Below are 22,196 nucleotides of genomic sequence, written 5' to 3'. Positions count from 1 at the left end.
AGCTTTTGAGTATATTAAAATGTATTTAAGATTAATTGGGACAGTGTAGATAAAGTTTTGTTAAAATGAAAAAAAAAAAAAAAACAACAACGAAAAAGCAATGATGTATGTTGAATAGCTGCCACAATTATGAAACAATATATTGAACTATAATTACAATAAATTACAAATAAAGAAAAAACAAATATATAAAATGGGGAAAAACAATACAATTTATATCAGTAGTAGTGAAACTGTGAAAAACATTATGCAATGATTATATGAAATTATAATTATAATATAGCATAGATGAGGTTTTGTCAAAATTATGAAGAAACTATAATAAAAAAAAATAATATATATATATATATATATATATATGTATATATATATATATATATATATATATATATATATGTATATATATATATGTATATATATATATATATATATATATATATATATATATATATATATATATATATATATATATATATATATTAATAATTCATAGGTTCATGATTGCTACTCTGGTCAAAAAAAAAAAACTTGCGAAACATTGAAAAAGTATAATTTTTTTTATAAATTTTTATAATAGTATAATGATATTATAAGTATAGTGATAATAATAATACTTATAAGTAGTAATATTATAATTATAATTTATAGGTGGCTAGCATAAATGAAGTTTTTTCAAAACTATGAAAAATTCAGTATCATGCTGTATTGTTTATGAGTTTACAGCAATCAGAGATCAAAAATAATATTTAAAATAAGTTACAATTAATTGTAAATGTAAATGCACTAAAAACATATAAATTAAAATATAAAAGTGGCACTCCAAAAAGGATGTTTATGAACGAAAATAAAAATGACTTTTGGACACAGAATTTCCAGGATACACATAGAAACAGTATTACTTATTTTTTTTAATAAATGCAACAATACTCCAATTCTGCTAACAGAATTCAAGTTTTTACAGATTTGGTTTACAAAAGGAATCACACAGAAATCTTCCCTAATGAACAACTTCAAAAAGTGACTTAAATAATACAGTACAAAAATAGACTGCTTGGTCATGAAACGACTCGTTCAGTAACAGTGGCACTGTAGTCATAGAAAAAACAACAATAATGTAAAAACAATAAAAGATCCTAGATGTAGCTTTCGCTGTTGAGTAAAAACAAAACAACATTACATTCACTGGCACTGTGTGTGTGTGATACTGTGTGAAGGCACTGCGGTTTACAGCATAGCGGCTCACACCAGACCCGCGTCTTTAGCCATCCCATAGAAGATTCCTTTCTGAGCGATCAGGTTAGTCGGTGTGTCGAACTCTGCAATCTGTCCCTTGTCCAAAACCAGCACCCTGTCACAAGAGAAACGCACATGCACCGCCTTCAGAAGAATGATATGGCTTGGCGATATACTGCTAGATACTGCTAGACATGCATTACTGGGCTCACACCTAATAAATGAGTTGTACACACAGCTGTTTATGTCTTAAGTGAAGGTAAATAGTTGAGAAAGAAAATGCAAGAGTGTCAAGTGTATATTAGATCCGTGCATTAGGTCTTAAAGTGACAGCAGCCTAATAAGCCTGCTGCTGTCATTAATCTTATTCAAACAATAAAAGAGAAAATATCTCACTGCGACTATATAATAAAGTTAAAATTGTGAGATATAAACTCACAATTGTAAGAAAACAGTTTTTCCCCCCTCAGAATTTGACTTTATTACTTGCAATTACAAGTTTATATCTCAAAATTCTGACAAAAAGAAGTCAGAATTCTGCAATTTTGTCAGTATATTAGATCCGTGCATTAGGTCTTAAAGTGACAGCAGCCTAATAAGCCTGCTGCTGTCATTAATGTAATTCAAACAATAAAAGAGAAATTCAACTCAAATCCTTTTCGTATGGAATGTATTTCCACCAATTAATAAATATATGGGTATTTGGGACTTTTTATCACACAATTCTTAAATTTTTTTATCCCCTCAAAATTGAGATATAAACTGAAAATCATAATTGCATGATTTAATTTGAGATACTTTGTTTCTCAGAATTGACAGTTCATATTACACAATTCTGAAAATAAAGTCAGAATTGTGAGATATAAACTCACAACTATAAGAAAATATCCCCCCCCCCTCAGAATTTGACTTTATTACTTGCAAGTTTATACTGTGTCAAAATTCTGACAAAAAGAATGCGAAATTGTGAGACAAAAGTCAGAATTTTGAAATATAAAAGTCAGAATTTTGAAATATAAAAGTCAGAATTGCGCAAATTTGTCAGTATACTAGATCCGTGCATTAGGTCTTAAAGTGACAGGAGCCTAATAAGCCTGCTGCTGTCATTAATGTTATTCAAACAATAAAAGAGAAAATATCTCACTGCTTTCGACTCAAATCACTTTTGTATGTAATTGTATTTCTGCCAATTAATAAAGAAATAGGTATTTGGGACTTTTTAAAATTGCACAATTCTTACATTTTGTCTCAAAATTTTGATTTTTTTCTCCCCTCAGAATTGAGATATAAACTGAGAATCATAATTGCATGATTTAATTTTTAGATAGTTTGTTTCTCAGAATTGAGAGTTCATATCACACAATTCTGAGAAATAAAGTCAGAATTGTAAGAAACTGTTTTTTTTTTCCCCTCAGAATTTGACTTTATTACTTGCAATTCAGAAAAGAATTTAAGTTCTTATTTCTAGTGCTTGAAGTTTTTCACATAAGTCTATTTCATTAGTGTCTTTATTCTTGTAGTTTTTGTCCTTTAATTTGTTTCTATGTTCGTATTTTATCCTACTGTTTATTTGTCTTCAGTAAGCTTGAGAGATTTTCTTTTACGTAAGTTAGGTTATTATTAGAGTTTATAATATTAAAACTGATGACAAGAATTATATGAATGGTATCAAAACTTCTGATATCATAAAAGCTTTACTTAAAGCGAAAATAACTATAACAGAGCTGAGTTTGTGCTGCATCTGTCAGTGATGCCAAAAATGAGAAAAATAACGTGCATCTGGAAAAATAATTATTCAATGTTAGCTCGCTCAAAATTATGAAAAATTAGTGATGCATTATTATTTATGAATACTTTGAAATTGCAAATAAAATACATTTGACATAAAAAAAATATATATATACATACAATTTTCTGCTATTTCATCATGTGCCAAATGCCATTCATGATTATTATTACTCTGGTCAAAGAACTTATGAATCAGTATTACTTTAATAATAAATGCAATGCAATAACAGATTAACTACACTTACCAAAACAAAGTCCAATGTAAAAACAGAGTATTTAAAATGTATAATTAAATATTTGCAAAAAAAGGTGTTTTTCTGCTGATTATGAGAGAATATAAGACTATTTCACTCAACAAGTGATCGTCAAATGCAAAAATGCTATAGAATGCATCCTCTTTTTTTGTGAGAAAATGTGACGTGGTCCAAGTGAAGCAGACCGTATTTGTGGAATCTGCAGCTCAAGTGTAGTAAGAAATGAGAATTGTGTTTGTGTGATTGGATGTACCTGGTGTAGTCCATGATAGTGTTGAGTCTGTGAGCGATGGTGAAAACGGTGCAGTCCTCGAACTGTGTGCGGATGGTGGACTGGATGAGATCGTCCGTCTCCAGATCGACGGCAGCCGTGGCTTCATCCAGGACCAGGATCCTGGTCTTCCTCAGTAAAGCTCGCGCTAAACACACCAGCTGCCTCTGACCCACACTGAACACACAACAACACGCTATACATAAACACACTCATAATGCACCACACTTACAGCAAATATAGAGAAACTAATTGTGCATGAACTAGTGCCTTTTTTGCCTGAACTGCTTTTGTGGCAGTCCATTAATTTATTCATTTATTCATTTATTCATTTATGCAATCATTTATTCATTCATTCATTCATTCATTTATTTATTCATTCATTAGTTTATTTCACTGAAAAGAATGTACTTTTTAATTTTGATAAAGTTTTTTATTTAATATTTTGTATTTACTTTATTGTACTAATTCATATTAAATTATCTATATCAAATAAAATATATATTAATATTTGTTATATTTAATTTATATTTATATGTATTCAATCAGACTCAAGTTTTGTCTCGTTTTAAAGAAGACAATAGCAAAAAAAAAGTTACAGAAGTTTATTATTATAAAAAATGCATATACTATCTTTACATTTTACATTAAATATTTACTTAACATGTTTCAGTCTAAACTGTTTGAAAAACAAAGCTATGAATAAAGTTGTGTTTCAAATTTGAAGTTGACATAAAAAAAAAAAAAAAACTTTAGAATGAAAAAGTACGATTTTGTTTGGGCGCAGTACAAATGATTTCATTAGAAATGTAAGCGTGACTATTTCTTTTTTTCATGTTTATGTTCACGCATCAAGTGAAGAAGTCCCATTCTGAAGAAGGTCAAATATTTAAACAACCAGTCAAAAATGACTTAAAAGGTTAAAATAACAGTGTTTTTTTAATAAATATGTTGTGATGTAATGCACAGCCCATATAGCTGTATTGCTCCTGCTTGTACCTGAGGTTTTCTCCTCCTTCAGAGCACTCCAGGTCCAGTTTGGACGTCTGGTTGCTGACAAACTTCTTCAGATGAGAGAGTTCCAGCACTTTCCACACTTCTTCATCACTGTATTTCTCAAAGGGATCGAGGTTCATCCGCAGAGTCCCAGAGAACAGGACGGGCTCCTGCAAACACACATCAATAACACAATACACTGCACTGTCAGATACTGTGTTACACAAAACATTTATAACCATTAAACTCACTTAAACAGCATTTATTTATCATCAGCATGAATTAATGTGAATGGAAGGCCTCAAGCATATTGTCAAAATTATTATTAATTAATAAATTAAATAAATATAAGCAGCATGAATTCCTGCTATTAATGCAAATTAATAAAAAAAAAAGAAAATTAACATTAACATACATTAGATTTTTTTTTTAAACATACATTGGATTTAACTTTACTGAACTAAATATTAACTTGAATTTATAGCTGTCACAGTTAAATAATATCTTATTAAATAATATACATAATTATAATAAATTAATTAAATTAAATTAATTAAAAAAGGAAAATGTAATAACATTAATTCATATTTGAATTAAAAAAGAAAATATTTAACTAATGCTGTACTGCTGAATTTATAGCTGCCCATGTTAAATAATATTTTATTTACTAAATAAATAATATATACAATTATATTAAACTATAAATTAAATAATTGCTATTAATACAAATCAATTAAAAGGAAAATGCAATATTTAACTTCATTAAACTCAATATTTAACAAATGCTGTATTGTTTATGAGCTAATATATGTGAAAAAATAAATTACTTATTGAATAAAATTAAAATATAATAATTAAAATAAGCTCCTGCTATTAATGCAAATTAATTAAAAAAATATTTACATATATACATATATATATATATATATATATATATATATATATATATATTTGATATATATTTGAATACTTTAAATATATACAGAATTTGAATAAAACTGCTGTCCTGTCATCGCTGTGAATAATGAATGGTGCTGAGCAAAACACATTAAAACACTGCAGCATTTCAGCAACTGTTAAAAGGTGAAATGAGGTTAAGAACAGGTTTTACTAGAGAAAACAAACAACATGTTAATAATCTGGACACAAGCTAACAGGCCATTAGTTTATAACAGGCTAATTAGCCAGAGTTTAGTGAGCCTGAAGGTGCTTTGGCATCAAAATCACTATCAACCGCTTTATGGCTCTGAATGGGGAAATGAGCTTTTTCTGCTGAGCCATCATGAGTGCAGTGCTAACACAGCAGTAAACACCATTCCCAAGCTGTGCTTAAATTAAAACAGATGCTTTACCACCAACAAAGCCCAGGAAAAAGCCAAAAGAGTCACCTGAGGGATGATGGTGAGTTTGGAGCGGAGGTCGTGCAGGCCGATCTCAGAGATCTTCACCTCGTCGATCACGATCTCTCCATCCGCCGCCTCCAGCAGACGAAACAGACACAGAGTCATGGAGGACTTTCCAGCACCTGTCCGTCCGACGATACCGATCTGAAGAGACACACGCATCCAGTTAGGAACTCAAACCATCAAACACTGCTTATGTGATGCGTAAAGGAACACACAAATAATGCGGGTGGCCTGTAAACCAATCATTTCCTGTTCCTGACGCCCGCTTGTCATGGAGAAGAAGGGAAGTGCAACAGTATTTAAGATTCTTTATTACATTAATGTGCAATTGTGAAAAAAACGGTCAAAATTATGAGATATAACTCAAAATTGCAATATATAAATGTGCAGATCTGAGAAAACAAATCATATTCGTGAGATATAAACTCAAAATTACACATCATAAATGCAATTCTGAGAAAACGGTTAAATATTTGTGATACAAACTAAAAATTGCAAGATATAAATATTGCATTTCTGAGAAAAAAAATCATAATTTTGAGATATAAACTCAAAATTGCAGGATATAAATCTGCATTTTAGAAAAAGGACATGATTATGAGATAGAAACTAAAAATGGCAAGATATAAATGTTAAATTATGAGAAAACGGTCATAATTATGATATAAACTCAACATTGCATTATATAAATAAATGTGCATTTCTGAGAAAAAAGTCAAATGATGACATATAAACAAAGATATAAATGCACAAATCTTTTTTAGCAATTATCTTGATATATAATAAATAAATAAAATGTGCAAGATATAAATCCGCAGGTCATAATTATTATATACACACTCAAAATACAAGTGCATTTCTTGATATACTCAAAATTACACATTATGCATGCAATTCTGAGTTAAACATTTGAGATGCAAACTAAAAATCACAAAATATAAATATGCATTTCTGAGAAAAAAAGTCCTAATTACGATATAAACTCAAAATTACACAATATACTAAATGCAATGATTAGTATAATTCATGGCAAATTTTTGCAAATGTTCTGATTCTTTAATGTTCTTCTTCAAAGATGTGTAAAGGCTTTAGCAATCACTGTGATGTGGAAAAAGAGTCACATGGTGATCCTAATAATCATCCCTCTTTACAGTACTCCGGGTGAAGTAACAGGTCAATGCTCACCTTCTCTCCTCCTTTGACCTTCAGCGAGACGTTCCTCAGCACCAGGTCCAGTCCCTCGCGATACCTCACGCTGTAGTCTACGAACTCCACGTTCCCCTTCGGAGGCCAGTCCGGAGGAGGCTGCTTGTCCTTCACTATCCATGGAGCCTACGGGTTCGATTTCAATGCCTCACAATCAGCTCCTGCTGTCTACTGCACCAGCTTTAATACTGATATTCAAAGTCTTGCTCATGCAGATGATTTCTGAACCCTAGGGAAATGATTATATGATGACGGTGGATGTGTACCTCAGTCTGCGTCTCTGAATACTCCTTCACTCGCTCCACTGCTACTATGTTGCTCTCGAGGTCAGAGGTCATCCTCACCATCCAGTTCAGGGACATGGTGACCTGTTCAGCAGAAATAGCAATCGTTGATGCAGATTTTATTTGCACCAAAACATTGCACTTCTCTTTTTCGTAATCTAGCTTATAATAAACGTGACATTGTATCGAGTGAATATTGTTGGCTCTGTGATGAAATGCGTACGCTTTTCTATTTCAAGTTGCTTTGGATAAAAGAATTAGATTTAAAAATGCATTAACAACCAGACAAAAGAAAAGTTTTTGTGTTAGTTCTTCTGCAAACCAAGGCTGCATTTATTTGATCAGAAATACAGTCAGAACTAATAGGATGCATTAAATTGATCAAAAGTGACAGTAAAGTATTTTTGAGCAAATAAGCAGAAGAGACTTTTTCACAAATAAAAACACACAGTACAGTGTTTCTCGTAAGTCCTGCGATACGTTTTCGAGCATCAGGAGATGCAGTTATAATAAAATACAGTAAAAAAAAGGTGCATGTTATGATTATTATACAGAACATTATGAATGTGATTTCACCTGAAGAGCATATGACACGGACAGACCGACCAATCCGGGGCTGAGTTTGTCCTTCCCAATCACAGCAAACAGAGCAGCAAACAGCACAATGCAATTGCCGATAAACTCGATGCGAACCCCCAACCACCTGTGTGCATCCAAACACAACACCGTCACGACTCGACACTGAATTCACAAAGACATTTCCAGTAAAAGCGCAAGTGTGTTATTTTCTGTGAAGCAGAGGCTAACGAATAAAAACATGCATGCATCCAAACGAGAGCGAGACCAAACCTACCTGTTGGAAACAATACCAGGGTAGTAACTCTTTTGGTTCTCATCCACTTTCATATCGCTCATGAGAACAAAGGCAGCGTTTCGCCCGTAGGCGCGGATCACGCTAGTGCCTGTGATGGTCTCCGAAAAATGAGAATATATAGGAGACCTACTGACAGACTCCAGTCTCTTAAGCTGCCGAGACGTGGCTACATAAAACCTCTAGAGAGGAAACCAGGGAGAGAAATAAACACGATGCTGTTACAACAACATCATATATATATGTACAGCATACAACAGGAATATTACATATACAAAAATATACAAATGAGCGAGGATTCTCATCATTTGACTGGCAACATGCAGTTTTCTTGCTTCTCAAGTCTTTTTAATTAAGGCTTTAAAGTTAAAGGCATTAAATGCACTTCAGTCAAGAACAATGACTTAATATTGTTCAGTTTGTCTGAACTCCATAGGAAAGTTTGGTCAGTAAGAGAAAAATGAATGGAAATTATTTTATGGTGGCCAAAAGCTTCTATATACCGTATTTTCCGGACTATAAAATTAATTTGACATGAGCCAAGAGAAATTAACTAAGACAAATGAACCAATAGAAGACATTACCGTCCACAGCCACCAGAGGGCACTCTATGCTGCTCAGTTCTCCTGTAGTCTACACTGAACACAGAGCGCCCTCTCGAGGCTGGAGACGGTAATGTTTTCTCTTGGTTCTTGGTTCTAAATGTGACTTATAGTTCAGTGCGACTTATATATGTTTTTTTCCTCATCATGACGTATTTTTGGACTGATGCGACTTATACTCAGGTGCGACTTATAGTCCGAAAAATACGGTAATACGGTGGACATTTTCAGTTTGCCCTCCAATGCAAATATCAATGGAAATTTCTCTTTTGTCTTATGCAGAATACAGTTTGGGGTCTGTTTCTGACAGATGCGTGTTCTGCTGATTAAAAGTAAACTATTTCAGCATCATTACTTCAGTCTTCAGTGTCACATGATCTTCAGAAATCATTCTTATATTCAGATTTGCTGAATCATTTATGATTATGTTTAATGTTGAAAACAGTTATGCTACATTATATTTTTGCAGAAACTGTGATGCGTTTCAGGATTCTTCGATGAATAGAAAGTTCACAGTATTTGTTTGAAACCGAAATCTTTTGCAACATTAGAAATGTCTTTGATAAACTGAATGTGTCCTTGAGGAATAATTTAAAAGATACAAGATTACTTATAATAAACTGTATGGGATTCTAGATAATGCAAACATTCCTTCGTTCAGACAAACCACGATGTCCAAATTTTAATTTACAGTTTAATTTAGTTTCTGGAATCCTCGCTTTTAATCAGTTATCAAACAACATTTAACAAAACATGATATGGCTATCTTTAAACATCCAAATATATCAAAACAATGTTCACATTAAGGGATCAAATGTAAACGGGATCAAACACTATCATAATGTCGTAGTGTTTGGTTTGGCTTCGTGCGTTCCTGTGTTTGTGTGTATAATGAAATCAGTGAGAATTTAAAAGAATGCATTTGATATTTTGGTTGCATGCAGCAAGTGATTCATTTAGTCATCGCATAGAAAATATAGAAAGCCAGTCAGAGCCATGCAAGGCCAAAGCAATACGTCAAAGAGAGACTGTGTGTGAAATTAAATTATAATCAGGAGGGATGCAAGACCAAGTTAAAATAATGCAATGAGAGATTGGAATTTTACTGAATTAAACATCTTGAGAATCACAGTAGACCAGAACTGCACCAAAGTTACATCTGAAACACTATCTTAAAAAACTTCATTATTATACAGTAGCAGATGTTACACGATATTTTTGTTATCACCGTAATGCTGTTTTCCTTTCAACTACTTGAACAGGTTAAGCAGAATTTAACACTATGTTGTTAGTAGCTTAAATATTAGTAAGGAACAGGTCGCCCAAAAACTTTCATTAGCTTAAAATGTGCTCACGCTCAGGCTATCTGAGATTGGGATGAGTTTGTTTCTTCATCAGGTTTGGAGAAATGTAGCATTGCATCAGTGTCTCATCAATGGATGCTCTGCAGTGAATGGGTGCCGTCAGAATGAGAGTCTGATAAAAACATCACAATAATCCACAGCACTCCAGTCCATCAGTTAATTTCTGGAGAAGACAAAACCTGTGTGTTTGTAAAAAATAAATCAATCATTAAGAGTAATTTTAAAAAGTTTTATATAAATTAGGAGTCCCTAATCCATTGTAATGTTTCCTCCAGTGAAAAAAAAAAATGGACTGGAGTACTGTGGATTATTGTGATGTTTTTATCAGCTCTCATTCTGACGGCACCCATTCACTGCAGAGCATCCATTGATGAGACACTGATGACATTTCTCCAAATCTGATGAAGAAATAAACTCGGATGGCTTTAGGGTGAGCACACTTTTTATGAATCTTTGTCTGAACTGTTCCTTTAATAGCGGGACACACCTCCAAATCCACTTCTTACTCGTGGACCCTCTCACATCCCCAGTTCTTTCATTAAAATAACTGCAGGAACAAGTTAAAGTCCTGTCTGTTAAGAGCGCTAGCATTAGTACTGTCAGCTAAACGCTACACTGTTAGTGTTAGAGCAGTGTGAACGCTGATGTGATGTGATGGAGATCAGACTGATCAAGTGATGAGATGCAGCACAGCAAAACACTTCAAACCATCTTCAGTACAAGACAAATCACTTCACTTCTACTCCTGCTAAAGCTAACTCCACAGTAAAAGGCTGTTCTTTACCTGCCTGTATTACTTAAAAAAAATGAGTCATTCTCATATTATGATTGATAATATGGAATATGAAGTTTACGAGGAATATACTGTTTACTATATGCAAAAGTACTAAGAAATTAATTGATAAAATAAATAAAAAATAATAAATAATCATTTAATTACATTATAAAATATGATATAATATAATCATATATTATTATATAATTATAATAAAAAATATTTATATATAAATAATTATTTTTATTACTACTACTTTACATTAATCATAATAATTTATTGCAACATTTAAATTATATGACAATAATATTTAGTAATAGTACTGACAGCTGCATTAAATCCTTTAATAATGAATTTAATTTAATAATATTGAATTTAACAATAATTTCGTAAACAATAGAGTAACAAATATAATTAATACTAGTTGTAGTATCAATATAATATAATTTGATAAACTACTGCAAAAAAGCATTTATTAAAACTGTTAAAATTATTATTATTATTTATAACAGTTTAATGAAGTAACATATAATTACATAATAATAATAATTTACTGTAACAATGTTAACGATTATATCCCGAAACGAATTATTATTATCATTACTAGTAATAGTATTAATAGCATATGATTTAACAAATTATTGTAATAATGTATTTTTTATAATAATAATAATAATAATAAATGATTGCAATGATAGTAAATAATGGTATAATAGTACAACATATATAGTAGATACTATAATAAGACAAATTGCATACTACTTAATATTCTTAAAAATAATAATTATAATAAAATAATACTACTTTTGACTCAAATTGTTATACTGTTGATATAATACAGAATATTAATAGAAACTAAAACGCAAGGATTTGTGCTATACTGCATGTTTGGGTAAAGAACAGCCACGACTAAACGATCAGAGAGCGACTCGCTGAGCACACTACAACAGAATGACCAAACCACACACACACACACACACACACACACACACACACGCACGGTGTCGCACTACAACACTACCACATAATGATAATGCAGCTAGAACACAACATCAACAACAACAACATGTTAGCATGCTGTATTAATGAGTTAGCAGACTTGTTCCTATTTACCTGGACCCACCAATAGAACAGCATTAACGGCACTATGACTATGAGGAACATAGGGGTGAGGGCAGAGCATACGATCAGCACATTTACTGTGTACCAGAAAGTGCGCATCCAGATATCAATATTTTCTGGAATGACAGAGTCTATTGTGTCCACGTCTTTGCTGAAGCGGTTCAAGACCCGCCCAGAGGGTGTGGCCTCGAAAAAGGCCTGCGGGGCCCTCAGAATGGCGTGGAGCATGTGGAGGTGCGTCTGGTGGGCCGCCTTCAGCATGCTGTACGCCCGGCACAGTAAACAGTTGGCCAGAATCAGCGCACCTGTTGAAGGGCAGCACACGGGTTAGTGAGGTCAGCCCTCGCACCGTGTGTGTGTGTGTGTGTGTGCGTGTGTGTGTGTGTGTAACACTGACAGAAGCAGGCACCGTCTCCACTCATCTAGGAGAGAAACAGACTCGTGTGGAAGTCAGAAAACTGCTTTGGTTGTGTTTCAAATTCAGCATTCTAATGACTATAACCTTCATAGATTTTAATGTAGCTTCGATGAAAACTGTTCAAAAGTTTGGGGTCGGTAAGAAATAAATGCATACTTTTGAATATCTAGGCTGTAATTAGTGTGTTTCTGTTTCGAATAAATGCCGTTCTTCTGAACTTTTTATTCATCTGTGAATCATGAAAAGTAAAAGCTATGATGGTTTCCACACAAATGTTTTCAACACTGATAATAATCAGAAATGTTTATCAAATGTAAATCATCATATTATTCAGATTTCTGAAGATCATGTGACACTGAAGACTGGAGGAATGATGCTGAAAATACAGCGGAGCATCACAGAAATAAATTACACTTTAAATTGATATTAACATAGAGGACAGCTCTTTTAAATTGCAATAATATTTCAGAATTTTTACTATAATAAGCGCAGCCTTGGTGAGCAGAAGAGTCTTTCAAAAACATAAAAAATCTTGCCGACCTCAAGCTTTTGAAATGTAGTGTAAAGCATTTTCTGAGATATGATTAAGATGTGATCTGAAACTACTAGAGAGATGAGATTACCTGGGTCTTTATCTGTCTAAAGGCTAAACAAAAGATGTTAATATTGTGTCGTTGCTGTCTGGAAGCAACAACTGAGATAAAAATAAATAAAATAAAATGTTCAGTATGTTTGTGCTATTCTCCAGTACAATTATCCAAACATTTACCTGAGAAGCAAAATGACTTGTTTTCTGAACAAAATGTATCAAACTTCAGTGAATTTAAGTCTAAAACAAGAATATAGAATATTTTATTTCCTCCTTATTTTTTACAAAAACTCACTCCTCCTTTTGGTACTTAACAAGAAAGCATTTTTTTCCTCAAGTAAATGATAAGACATTTTTACTGGAAAAGAAGACACAGATACTGATCTGAATAACTAAGAACAAGATGATGGCTAGCACAGATGTGACTGGAGGAGTGTGGCTGTGTTTGATGATCAGCAGAGGGCGCTAGTGAAGCACAAACCAGAGACGGACAGACACTCCCAGAGTCCCTGTGTGCATGTGTGTGTGTGACTGTGTGATGGTTTGTGCTCATGAATGGGCGTGATTGTGAGAGCAGACAGCAGCAGAAGTCAAAGCAGGAAGTGGGCAACAGGCGCTGAGGGAGGAACAGGAAACACACGACACACAAGACACGGCTTTGCTCACACCACGTGAAAATCTGATCTCTGCATGTTATAACATCAGCTGTGTGTGTCCAGACACTGTTGTGCATTAAATGCTTCTAAACTACTGTTTGTATGATTCTCTTACTCAGTATTTCTGTTGTTGTTTTCAACAATAAATATCAGAAAATTCCAAAATAAAGATACTAAGTCTTAAATTAATATACACCTGCACAGAAAAAATGAAAAAACTTTTTTTTTTTCTTTTTTTTTTTTTTCTTTTTGGAAATGCATCAAATGTTTAGCTTTAAGCTTAGCACAAAAAAAAAAGTTTTTTCATTTTTTCTTTATATATATATATATATATATATATATATATATATATATATATATATATATATATATATATATATAAAGAAAAAAAATTGTCAATCGGGTCAGGAAAATTTATTACAAATGTAATTTATAAATTTTATTAATTATATTATAATAATAAATTCATTTGATATAAACATTTTAAGACCATTTGCTTCTCTAGAAATGTAATTAACCCAAACAAAAATTTATTAAAATTAATATACTAATTAAAATTATATAAGATGTCTTAAAATTCCATAAATTCGGGGAAGGATCTTATTTAAGTCCTGATAATTTTTTTTTTAAATCACTGTTTACTTGCATTAAAAGCAGTTGTGTTTTAATGCAAGCAAACAATGTAAAAAAAAAAAAAAGCTTACAAAAAAAAGCGTTTTTGCAGCGTAGAGCAATAATGCACATTTTCTGTGATTTTAAATTGATGTGTCCTAATTGCCAGAATAAATGTTAATCTGTTATTTTAATCATGCAATAAAACCCAAAACAACAACTAAGAAATCAGATTTTCCCGCTGTCTGAATAAAGCCATATTCACACAGAGGAAGGAAGAAATCACACGTGTTACACAGACTGACTCTGTACCATATCCTGGAAATCACATGCTCAAATACTCCTCGAAAGGGAACTGAAAAGCAAACGTTATCCCGCTCTCATCCAGAACCGGTGTACAGCTGCAAAAAAGGGCAAAAATACCTGCACAAAGAAGTAAATCAAAGCCAGAGGGCCAATGACCAGCGCGAATATGGGCGTACTGCAAATGATAACAATCATGGTGGACACAGAGGCAAAGAAGGTGCCCAGGAACATGAGCACGGTGGACGGGAGGACCTCGTCGATCACGTAAATGTCCTTGGAGAAGCGGTTGATGATCCGGCCTATGGGGGTGGTGTCAAAGAAAGACTGGGGCGTGTGAAATTTGTTGTCCAGCAGGGTCTGGTGCAGCTTGCGTGCGGCCTGGATTTTCCCCAGAGCCAGAGTAAAGGAGGAAAACATAACCAGGACGCCTGTGTTAGAGAGACCAGAGGAGGAGCACAGCATCACTACACTACACACACCTGCAGGGGATTGTGGGATACGAGAGAGCTACAGAGCGGGAGACAAACACGAGCACAGTCCTCAGCACAAATACACACAGGGACCGAGTTCACACAAAAACACCAGGTGCATGACAGCACTCGACTTCAGAGGAACGCAAAAGGAGAAATGAACGCAGCTCTTTACCGTATAATGACAGAATCGATCGGCCAACAACGCTGTATTCGCAATAGAGGATAAAAACGACGATTTTTAAACACATGTGCCTAGTTTTGATCATATTTAGTCCTGTTTTTTGTTTGTCATCAGCACTTTTTCTACTGAGAATGCATAAATCAATTTAAATTCAATTAAAAATAAATCTATGCATTTATTCAAAGCGACTTACAGTGCATTCAGGCTATACATTTTTTAACTAACCTGTGTTCCCTGGGAATCGAACCCACAACCTTGTGCTGCTAACCCAATGCTCTACCACTGAGCCACAGGAACATATATGTCTGAATGGTTGCCAGGTTGTATTTGGGGATTTAAACTCATCTGGCAACCCTAATACATTCAGACACATGGAGTCCTGTCTTGCATATAGGTTTTATTTTTAAACTTTTTTTTTTTTGTCAACGCTATTGCATGTTAATACAGTCACTATAGTGTAATGATGCTCATGGGAAAAAGGTTGTCAGGGAATATTTTCATAGTTTTCGCTATGCACTCTTTGTTTTTACATTAGATTCATATGATTTTGACAACTTTTATACCAAAATGGTTGGTACTGTATGTTAATAACTCATTATTAAAATGATTTACGATCCCCAGTACCAAAATGCTGTTTTTATGTGTTTTTATTTTTTATATGTTTTTATTTTTTAGGAAAACTAATGTTTTAATCAAAATTCTTAAAATGTAAAATTTAAATAAAAAACTCATTTTGTTTATTTATTTACATTTTTTTAATGTTTTTCGGTGTAACCAAAAGGTAAATGCCACATTTTCCAGACAGGCAAGTGTACACATGAATAGCTACTAAAAAATATATATTTAGAGGTTATTTTTGCAAATATCATGAATATCACAGTAAATTTTCATAAATGTCTCATTTTTGTGGAGTTGCACCACACAACACTTACAACCTCTAATATTGCCTAAAGGTTTACTATTAATAACATTTTAATATTCATAACATTTAGTTATAATTATATTAGATGCATAGTTGTATATATTATAATCAATATAATTATCATATAATTATCATAATTGAATATTTTACAAGATTTCTTGAACTTGACATACAGTCTAGAATAGTTTTTTTTTTTTTGTAAACAAGCCTGATGCACCAGTTTTAATACGCAGGATGGAGAATAATAGATTTGAAGTGTTTTAAGCTGTTTCTAAAGTTTGACAGACATGCTCACTTTAACAGAAGCGAGTGAATCTTCATTATTTCTCCTTTTTGATTCCAGTGAAGCGGTAAATGGGTTTGATAAGACTGTTCTGATTTTTTGGGTGAACTGTCCCTTTAAGGTGGTTGTGAATGAAATGCTATGACCATGTGTAGTCAGTATTTCTGTGCTTGGTTAAATGACACATTCAGACGAGACTCGTTAGATTAGCATTAGCGTAGCATTAGTATCTGACCGTACCTTGTGAAATGCCCAGCGCGGCGTACACCCCCACCCTCATGGACACCTGGTCCTGCGTCCGGTTGCTCTGTGCGTCGTTCGTCCAGTCGCTCAGCCAGAAGTTTGCTCCGATGGAGGCGGCGCTCTGGCAGCCGTACAGGAAACAGATGAAGACCGACAGGAACGGCCCCACGGCCTTCGCATACTCCCAATACACCTTAAACTTCACCTGCAACACACAGAGAAAACACTCTAAACAAGTGCTTAACAGTAGATATTTGGGTTATTTCACAGCATTAAAAAGTGCAAAACTCTCGTCCTCCACACGAGGGCGGTCTGGAGTCACGAACCCGTCCGGTCTCAGCCGTCTCAGCCTGGATCAGTTTGTCCATCTTCAGCTCCTTCTTCTCGGTCGGAGACTCTGGGTGCTTCCTCTCGCTGCAGCGCCGCCGCCGGGACATTTTCTTTGGGTTCTCCAGATCATTAGACATGATGCTCATCTGCCTGCAACAGAGAGACGCACAGACTGATGGGACATCCCAACTCAAACACCCATGCGTTTTTTAATCCAAATGTATTAATCCTGTCACATGCATGCATCTATAGGACGATGCTTATTTATAAACATTCAAACAGGAATAAATATAACCGTTGTATATAATTTATTTTTTTTGTATATTCCACTGAATGTGATATTAGGTGGTTGTAAACTGGATATACAGCATGCAAACTGCATTGTGTCATAATTGTATCATATCATAAAGTCACCGAAAAATAAAAGCAGTGTTTGCCGAGAACCAAATTTGTTGTCATCAGAAGTGCTTGTAAAAGCAGATTCACAAAGCCAAAGCAAGTGGCAGAGAGTACCTCATGAAGTGTCTGCGCGCCTCATTGACTACAGGCTCGTTATCCACCATATCTGTGTGATTACTGAGAGCATCTTCAGGAAACTCCTCCTCCTCATCAGCATCAACCAATGAAACTGAACAACCATCGGGAGTCAGAAAAACATAGTGTTAGACCGAAACTAAGCAATACTGAGTCATACATATATTATAGATAAATAAACAAACATATAAATACATATTTAATAGTGAATAACATTTATAACATGGTAATATGTATTACAAAAAAATGATGAACAAAATAATAAATAAAAATAAAAATGTTTTTAATAAAAAAAATTCATATATGTTTTACAAATATGTATAAATATGTATTATAAATAAATAAAAATATTTAGAAATATCTGTCAGCCAACAAAACTGGAAAACCATTAAGTGTCAAAGTGAACTTCTATAAGATCAAAATGAAAGTTATAATTTTTTATTTTATTTCTAAATATATTAATAATATTTTAATTAATAATATGTATAAATAAATAAATATGTAACCAACAAACAGATAAATAATTATTTATTAATATGTATTATAAACAAATAAATACTCTAAATTATCTAAATATATAAATAATAAATATTCCAATATATGTATTACAAATAAAAATATATCAATATATCAATTACAAACATTTTATGTGTATTATAAACAAATAAATACTATCTAAATATATGAATGAAAAAATATTTCTTATGTATTACCAATTAATAAATAAAATTATACATAAATGTTAAAATAAAAAATACTTGATAATATATTACAACTAAATAAAAAACTCTAAATATATGAATAATAAATAAAAATATAAATTATAAATTATATAAATTATAACATAAAAATAAATATTACAAATATACACACATCTATATATATATAATATTTATTATAACTTAAAAATATTAATATTTACATACAAGATATTTAAGACCATATTTTATAATATGTATAATAAATAATGACTAATTCTCTTATGTACCAATGAGTTCATCGTCTTCGATGATATCCTCGAGAGAGTAGTTTCTGAGGAACTCTGCAAAAGCTCCATTCTGCTTCAGCAGATCCTGGTAGGAGCCCATTTCTGACACGTGTCCGTCCACCATCACCAGGATGTTGTCCACCTGCGGCAGGAAGCTGATCCCGTGGGTCACCAGTATCCGCGTCTGGAGTAGGAACAGCACATTACTTTACCCTGATCTGCTAAATCACATCAGTCTGACTGTGACAGATGAGAGTGCATCTCATACATGGGTCAATGTTAGACCATTGTCCTGACCACTGCTAGTTCACTCAACTTATTTTCAGGGAAAATGCTCTGAAGTAGTCATGCGCATACCTTTCCCTTGAGGGCTCCTTCAGGCCCGATGACTTTGTCAAAGATGTGTTTGGCGACATGAGCGTCGACGGCAGACAGAGGATCGTCCAGCAGATAGACGTCCGCTTCACTGTACAGTGCTCTGGCCAAACTCACTCTCTGCCGCTGACCACCGGACAGATTGATGCCCTACACACACACCATTAATTACATGACATGCTGATAATCACATTACATGACACTGCACATGAACAGATTAGTAAGCAATAAGGTAAGAGAGCCCATTGCTGTACTGTGAATAAGTCACGACTGAAAATAGGTTGTTAGGCAGTTATTCACAATTCAGTAAACCTATGCCTTATTTGCTTTTATAAAATGATTACCACACCATACATAATAAATATTAAAACCAAAAAATGTATGTATTGATACATTTTTGAATAAGTTGGTTAAATGATTTGTAGCAGTGAATAAAGAGGTATCATATCGATCACAAATGCAGTATGGAGTACCTCAAGGCTCAGTACTAGGGCCGTTACTTTTCAGGCTTTACATGTAAACCTTGGGAGATATCATCAGGAAACATGCTGTTAGATTTCACAGTTATGCTGATGATACTCGGCTCTAGATTTCTTCACGGCCCAGAAAAACATACCAATTTGAAAAACGAATGGAATGCATAGTCGATATAAAAAACTGGATGACGAGTAATTTCTTATTGCTAAATTCTGAAAAAATTCGGTGTTAATTATCGGACCTAAAACCTCTGCATGTAATAATCTAGAACACTGTCTAAGACTTGATGGCTGCTCTGTCAATTCTTCGTCATCAGTTAGGAAATAACTAAATAACTAAATAAAATAAATAATAATAATAAAAAAAACATTCAAAAGTCATCCGGAATTAAAATCAGGTTAATGCACTGCTTACCTGCAATGCTGGAATTTTTGTCATTATTATTAAATATTAATGAAATATTTTGAAAATATTTTTTTTATAGTGTGGTCAGGTGCATAATTGAATGCATTAATTTCTTATCTTAAAATATTACTAAACAATATTTAATGCTATGGGATAATATATAAAATATATTTTATATGATTAATTCTAGTAAATTAACATTTTCAACTAACAGCTTTAATATCCATGCAACATTACTTAATATATATATATATTTTTTTAAATCATATAAAACCATTAAAATCAGATTAATGTTCTGCACATACATAGAGTACCAACCTTTACGTCAAAAGTTATACTAAAAATGTCAGTTAAATTATATAATATGCTGATTAATTAATCAAAATAATTGCATAAATGAATATCTGTTAAAAAAAGTAAAACAGTGCTTTGCGTGTCATGATTAGATGTGTTTTAAATAAAATATTAAATACTATACAGTGTTAAATATTATATTAACTATTATAATAATTTAACATAATATAATAATGTTTATATAATTATTTGTATTAAATAAACATATTAAAATGGACAGCCCTAGTTACCATAAAGCACTATTTAATTAAAATATAAAAAAAACAAAAAACAAAGAGGGCATGATTAAATGTTAAAATAATATTAAATATTATAAAATGTATTTTAATATTATTAACTGTATTAAATAAACACGTGTTAGTTAAACTGACAGCCCATCTTCTTCAAAAGTCATGCACCTTCTCTCCGATCTCTGTCTGGTCTCCTCCAGGAAGCACTTCCAGGTCAGGGGTCAGAGCGCAGGCCTCCAGCACGCAGTTGTACTTCTGCTCCACGTACGGTCTGCCGAACAAGATGTTGTCTCTCAGCGTGGCGTTCTGGATCCAGGCCTGCTGCGGTACATAAGCCACGGATCCCTACAGGAGGAGACGGGCGTCAAACACAGCATTCCCTGATAAAGACTGATCTAGAGACGAACACACACCCGTATGGAGATCTGACCCTCCTGCTTCTCCATCTCTCCCAGCAGGGCACACACGAGCGATGTCTTCCCACAACCCACGTGACCCACGACGGCCAGCAGAGATCCCTGCGGCACCATCACATTAATGCTGCCAACACATCACATGGGTTACTCAGCACTGCTATTAATCAATCACTTCCCCTTTCAGAGAAGCACTATCATGAGACATCTTACAAGCTTTAACTTGACTACTGGTTTAATTCAGTTTTTTTATTTATTTTACAATTTTATTTCATTTTATTATTTGTATTTTTTGTTTTATGTTTTATCTTATTTATTTTGTTTAACTTAAAAATTTTATTTAATTAATTTTTGTATATTTAATGTATTATATTTAATTTAGTTTAGGTTTTGGCATGTTTTATTTTATTATTTACATTTTTTATCATCAATTTTATTTTATTTTTTAAATGTATTTATTTATTCTTTTTATTTAGCTTCTTTTTGTCAAATTATTATATTTTAATTAATTAAAATATATTTTTTACATACATTTTTTTATTTTACATTTAATTTTGCTTTTATATACGTTTTATTTAATTTAATATATATATATTTTTTTACGTTTAATTTATTCTTCTGTCCTCACATCTTTGTGTTGTCGTTTCGTTTGTTTTGCTTTTGCTGTAAAGCACTTTGAGAAAGCAACTTTTAAAGGCACCATTTAAAATAAAGCTACTATTTTTGCTCTATTTTTTATTTGACACACAACAATGTCTCTCAATAACTGTGCAAACGCACAGCAAAAGATGCATGCAAATGTTTTCTCATTAAGGTTGATATATCAATACATTTGCGCCGTTTTCTGAAGGATCAAATTTAGAAACCACACGCATGTGAAAATCACTTAGAAACATGACAAGTGTCTGGCTAAAACGCCTCTTATATTGACACTAAATAAGTGATCCTAAAATAAGTCATATGTATTTCAGAGAATTATAAATGATGTGCATAAATCTAAATCAGATTCAGCATAGAAATGCAGTAAAGGCCTCTATGAAAGTGCTTGTTTTGTTTAAATTACACTTGGCTTCATCCTAACCATGAATCAAAAGGAACATACAGTAGACACATGTTTGCAACAGGAGGTGCCCATATATGGAGATAGTGGGTGTGTATTATGTTAATTAGCATCTGGTGACACATCCTCCCTCATCTAATATAATGCGTTAGACCTGCTGTCGTGAGCACATACA

General features: G+C 32.9%; 1 protein-coding gene across 4 annotated transcripts in view; it reads right to left on the bottom strand.

Moving 5' to 3' along the window:
* Positions 1-888: 888 nt before the first annotated feature.
* abcc3 (ATP-binding cassette, sub-family C (CFTR/MRP), member 3) overlaps positions 889-22,196 on the bottom strand; it is a 60,318-nt gene continuing 39,010 nt past the window's right edge. Inside the window, exons 16-31 of one of the 4 annotated variants that reach the window (XM_026277389.1) lie at positions 20,962-21,088; positions 20,717-20,893; positions 19,065-19,232; positions 18,708-18,891; positions 17,699-17,813; positions 17,182-17,335; positions 16,853-17,060; positions 14,871-15,181; positions 8,292-8,491; positions 8,015-8,141; positions 7,421-7,522; positions 7,134-7,280; positions 5,931-6,089; positions 4,546-4,712; positions 3,529-3,723; positions 889-1,348 (exon numbers count right to left, since the gene is read on the bottom strand). In XM_026277389.1, the coding sequence (XP_026133174.1) occupies positions 1,240-1,348; positions 3,529-3,723; positions 4,546-4,712; positions 5,931-6,089; positions 7,134-7,280; positions 7,421-7,522; positions 8,015-8,141; positions 8,292-8,491; positions 14,871-15,181; positions 16,853-17,060; positions 17,182-17,335; positions 17,699-17,813; positions 18,708-18,891; positions 19,065-19,232; positions 20,717-20,893; positions 20,962-21,088 (2,650 nt within the window). In that variant the 3' untranslated portion in view covers positions 889-1,239. Of the gene's footprint in view, positions 1,349-3,528; positions 3,724-4,545; positions 4,713-5,930; positions 6,090-7,133; positions 7,281-7,420; positions 7,523-8,014; positions 8,142-8,291; positions 8,492-11,806; positions 12,478-14,870; positions 15,182-16,852; positions 17,061-17,181; positions 17,336-17,698; positions 17,814-18,707; positions 18,892-19,064; positions 19,233-20,716; positions 20,894-20,961; positions 21,089-22,196 lie in introns of those variants that run through there. The other 3 variants (XM_026277388.1, XM_026277392.1, XM_026277390.1) reach the window with 3 other exon arrangements.

The sequence above is a fragment of the Carassius auratus genome, chromosome 12 (assembly GCF_003368295.1).
Source record: "Carassius auratus strain Wakin chromosome 12, ASM336829v1, whole genome shotgun sequence".
Taxonomy (NCBI): domain Eukaryota; kingdom Metazoa; phylum Chordata; class Actinopteri; order Cypriniformes; family Cyprinidae; genus Carassius; species Carassius auratus.
Note: the sequence above shows the minus strand (reverse complement) of the source record. Positions and strands in the feature narration are given on the sequence as shown.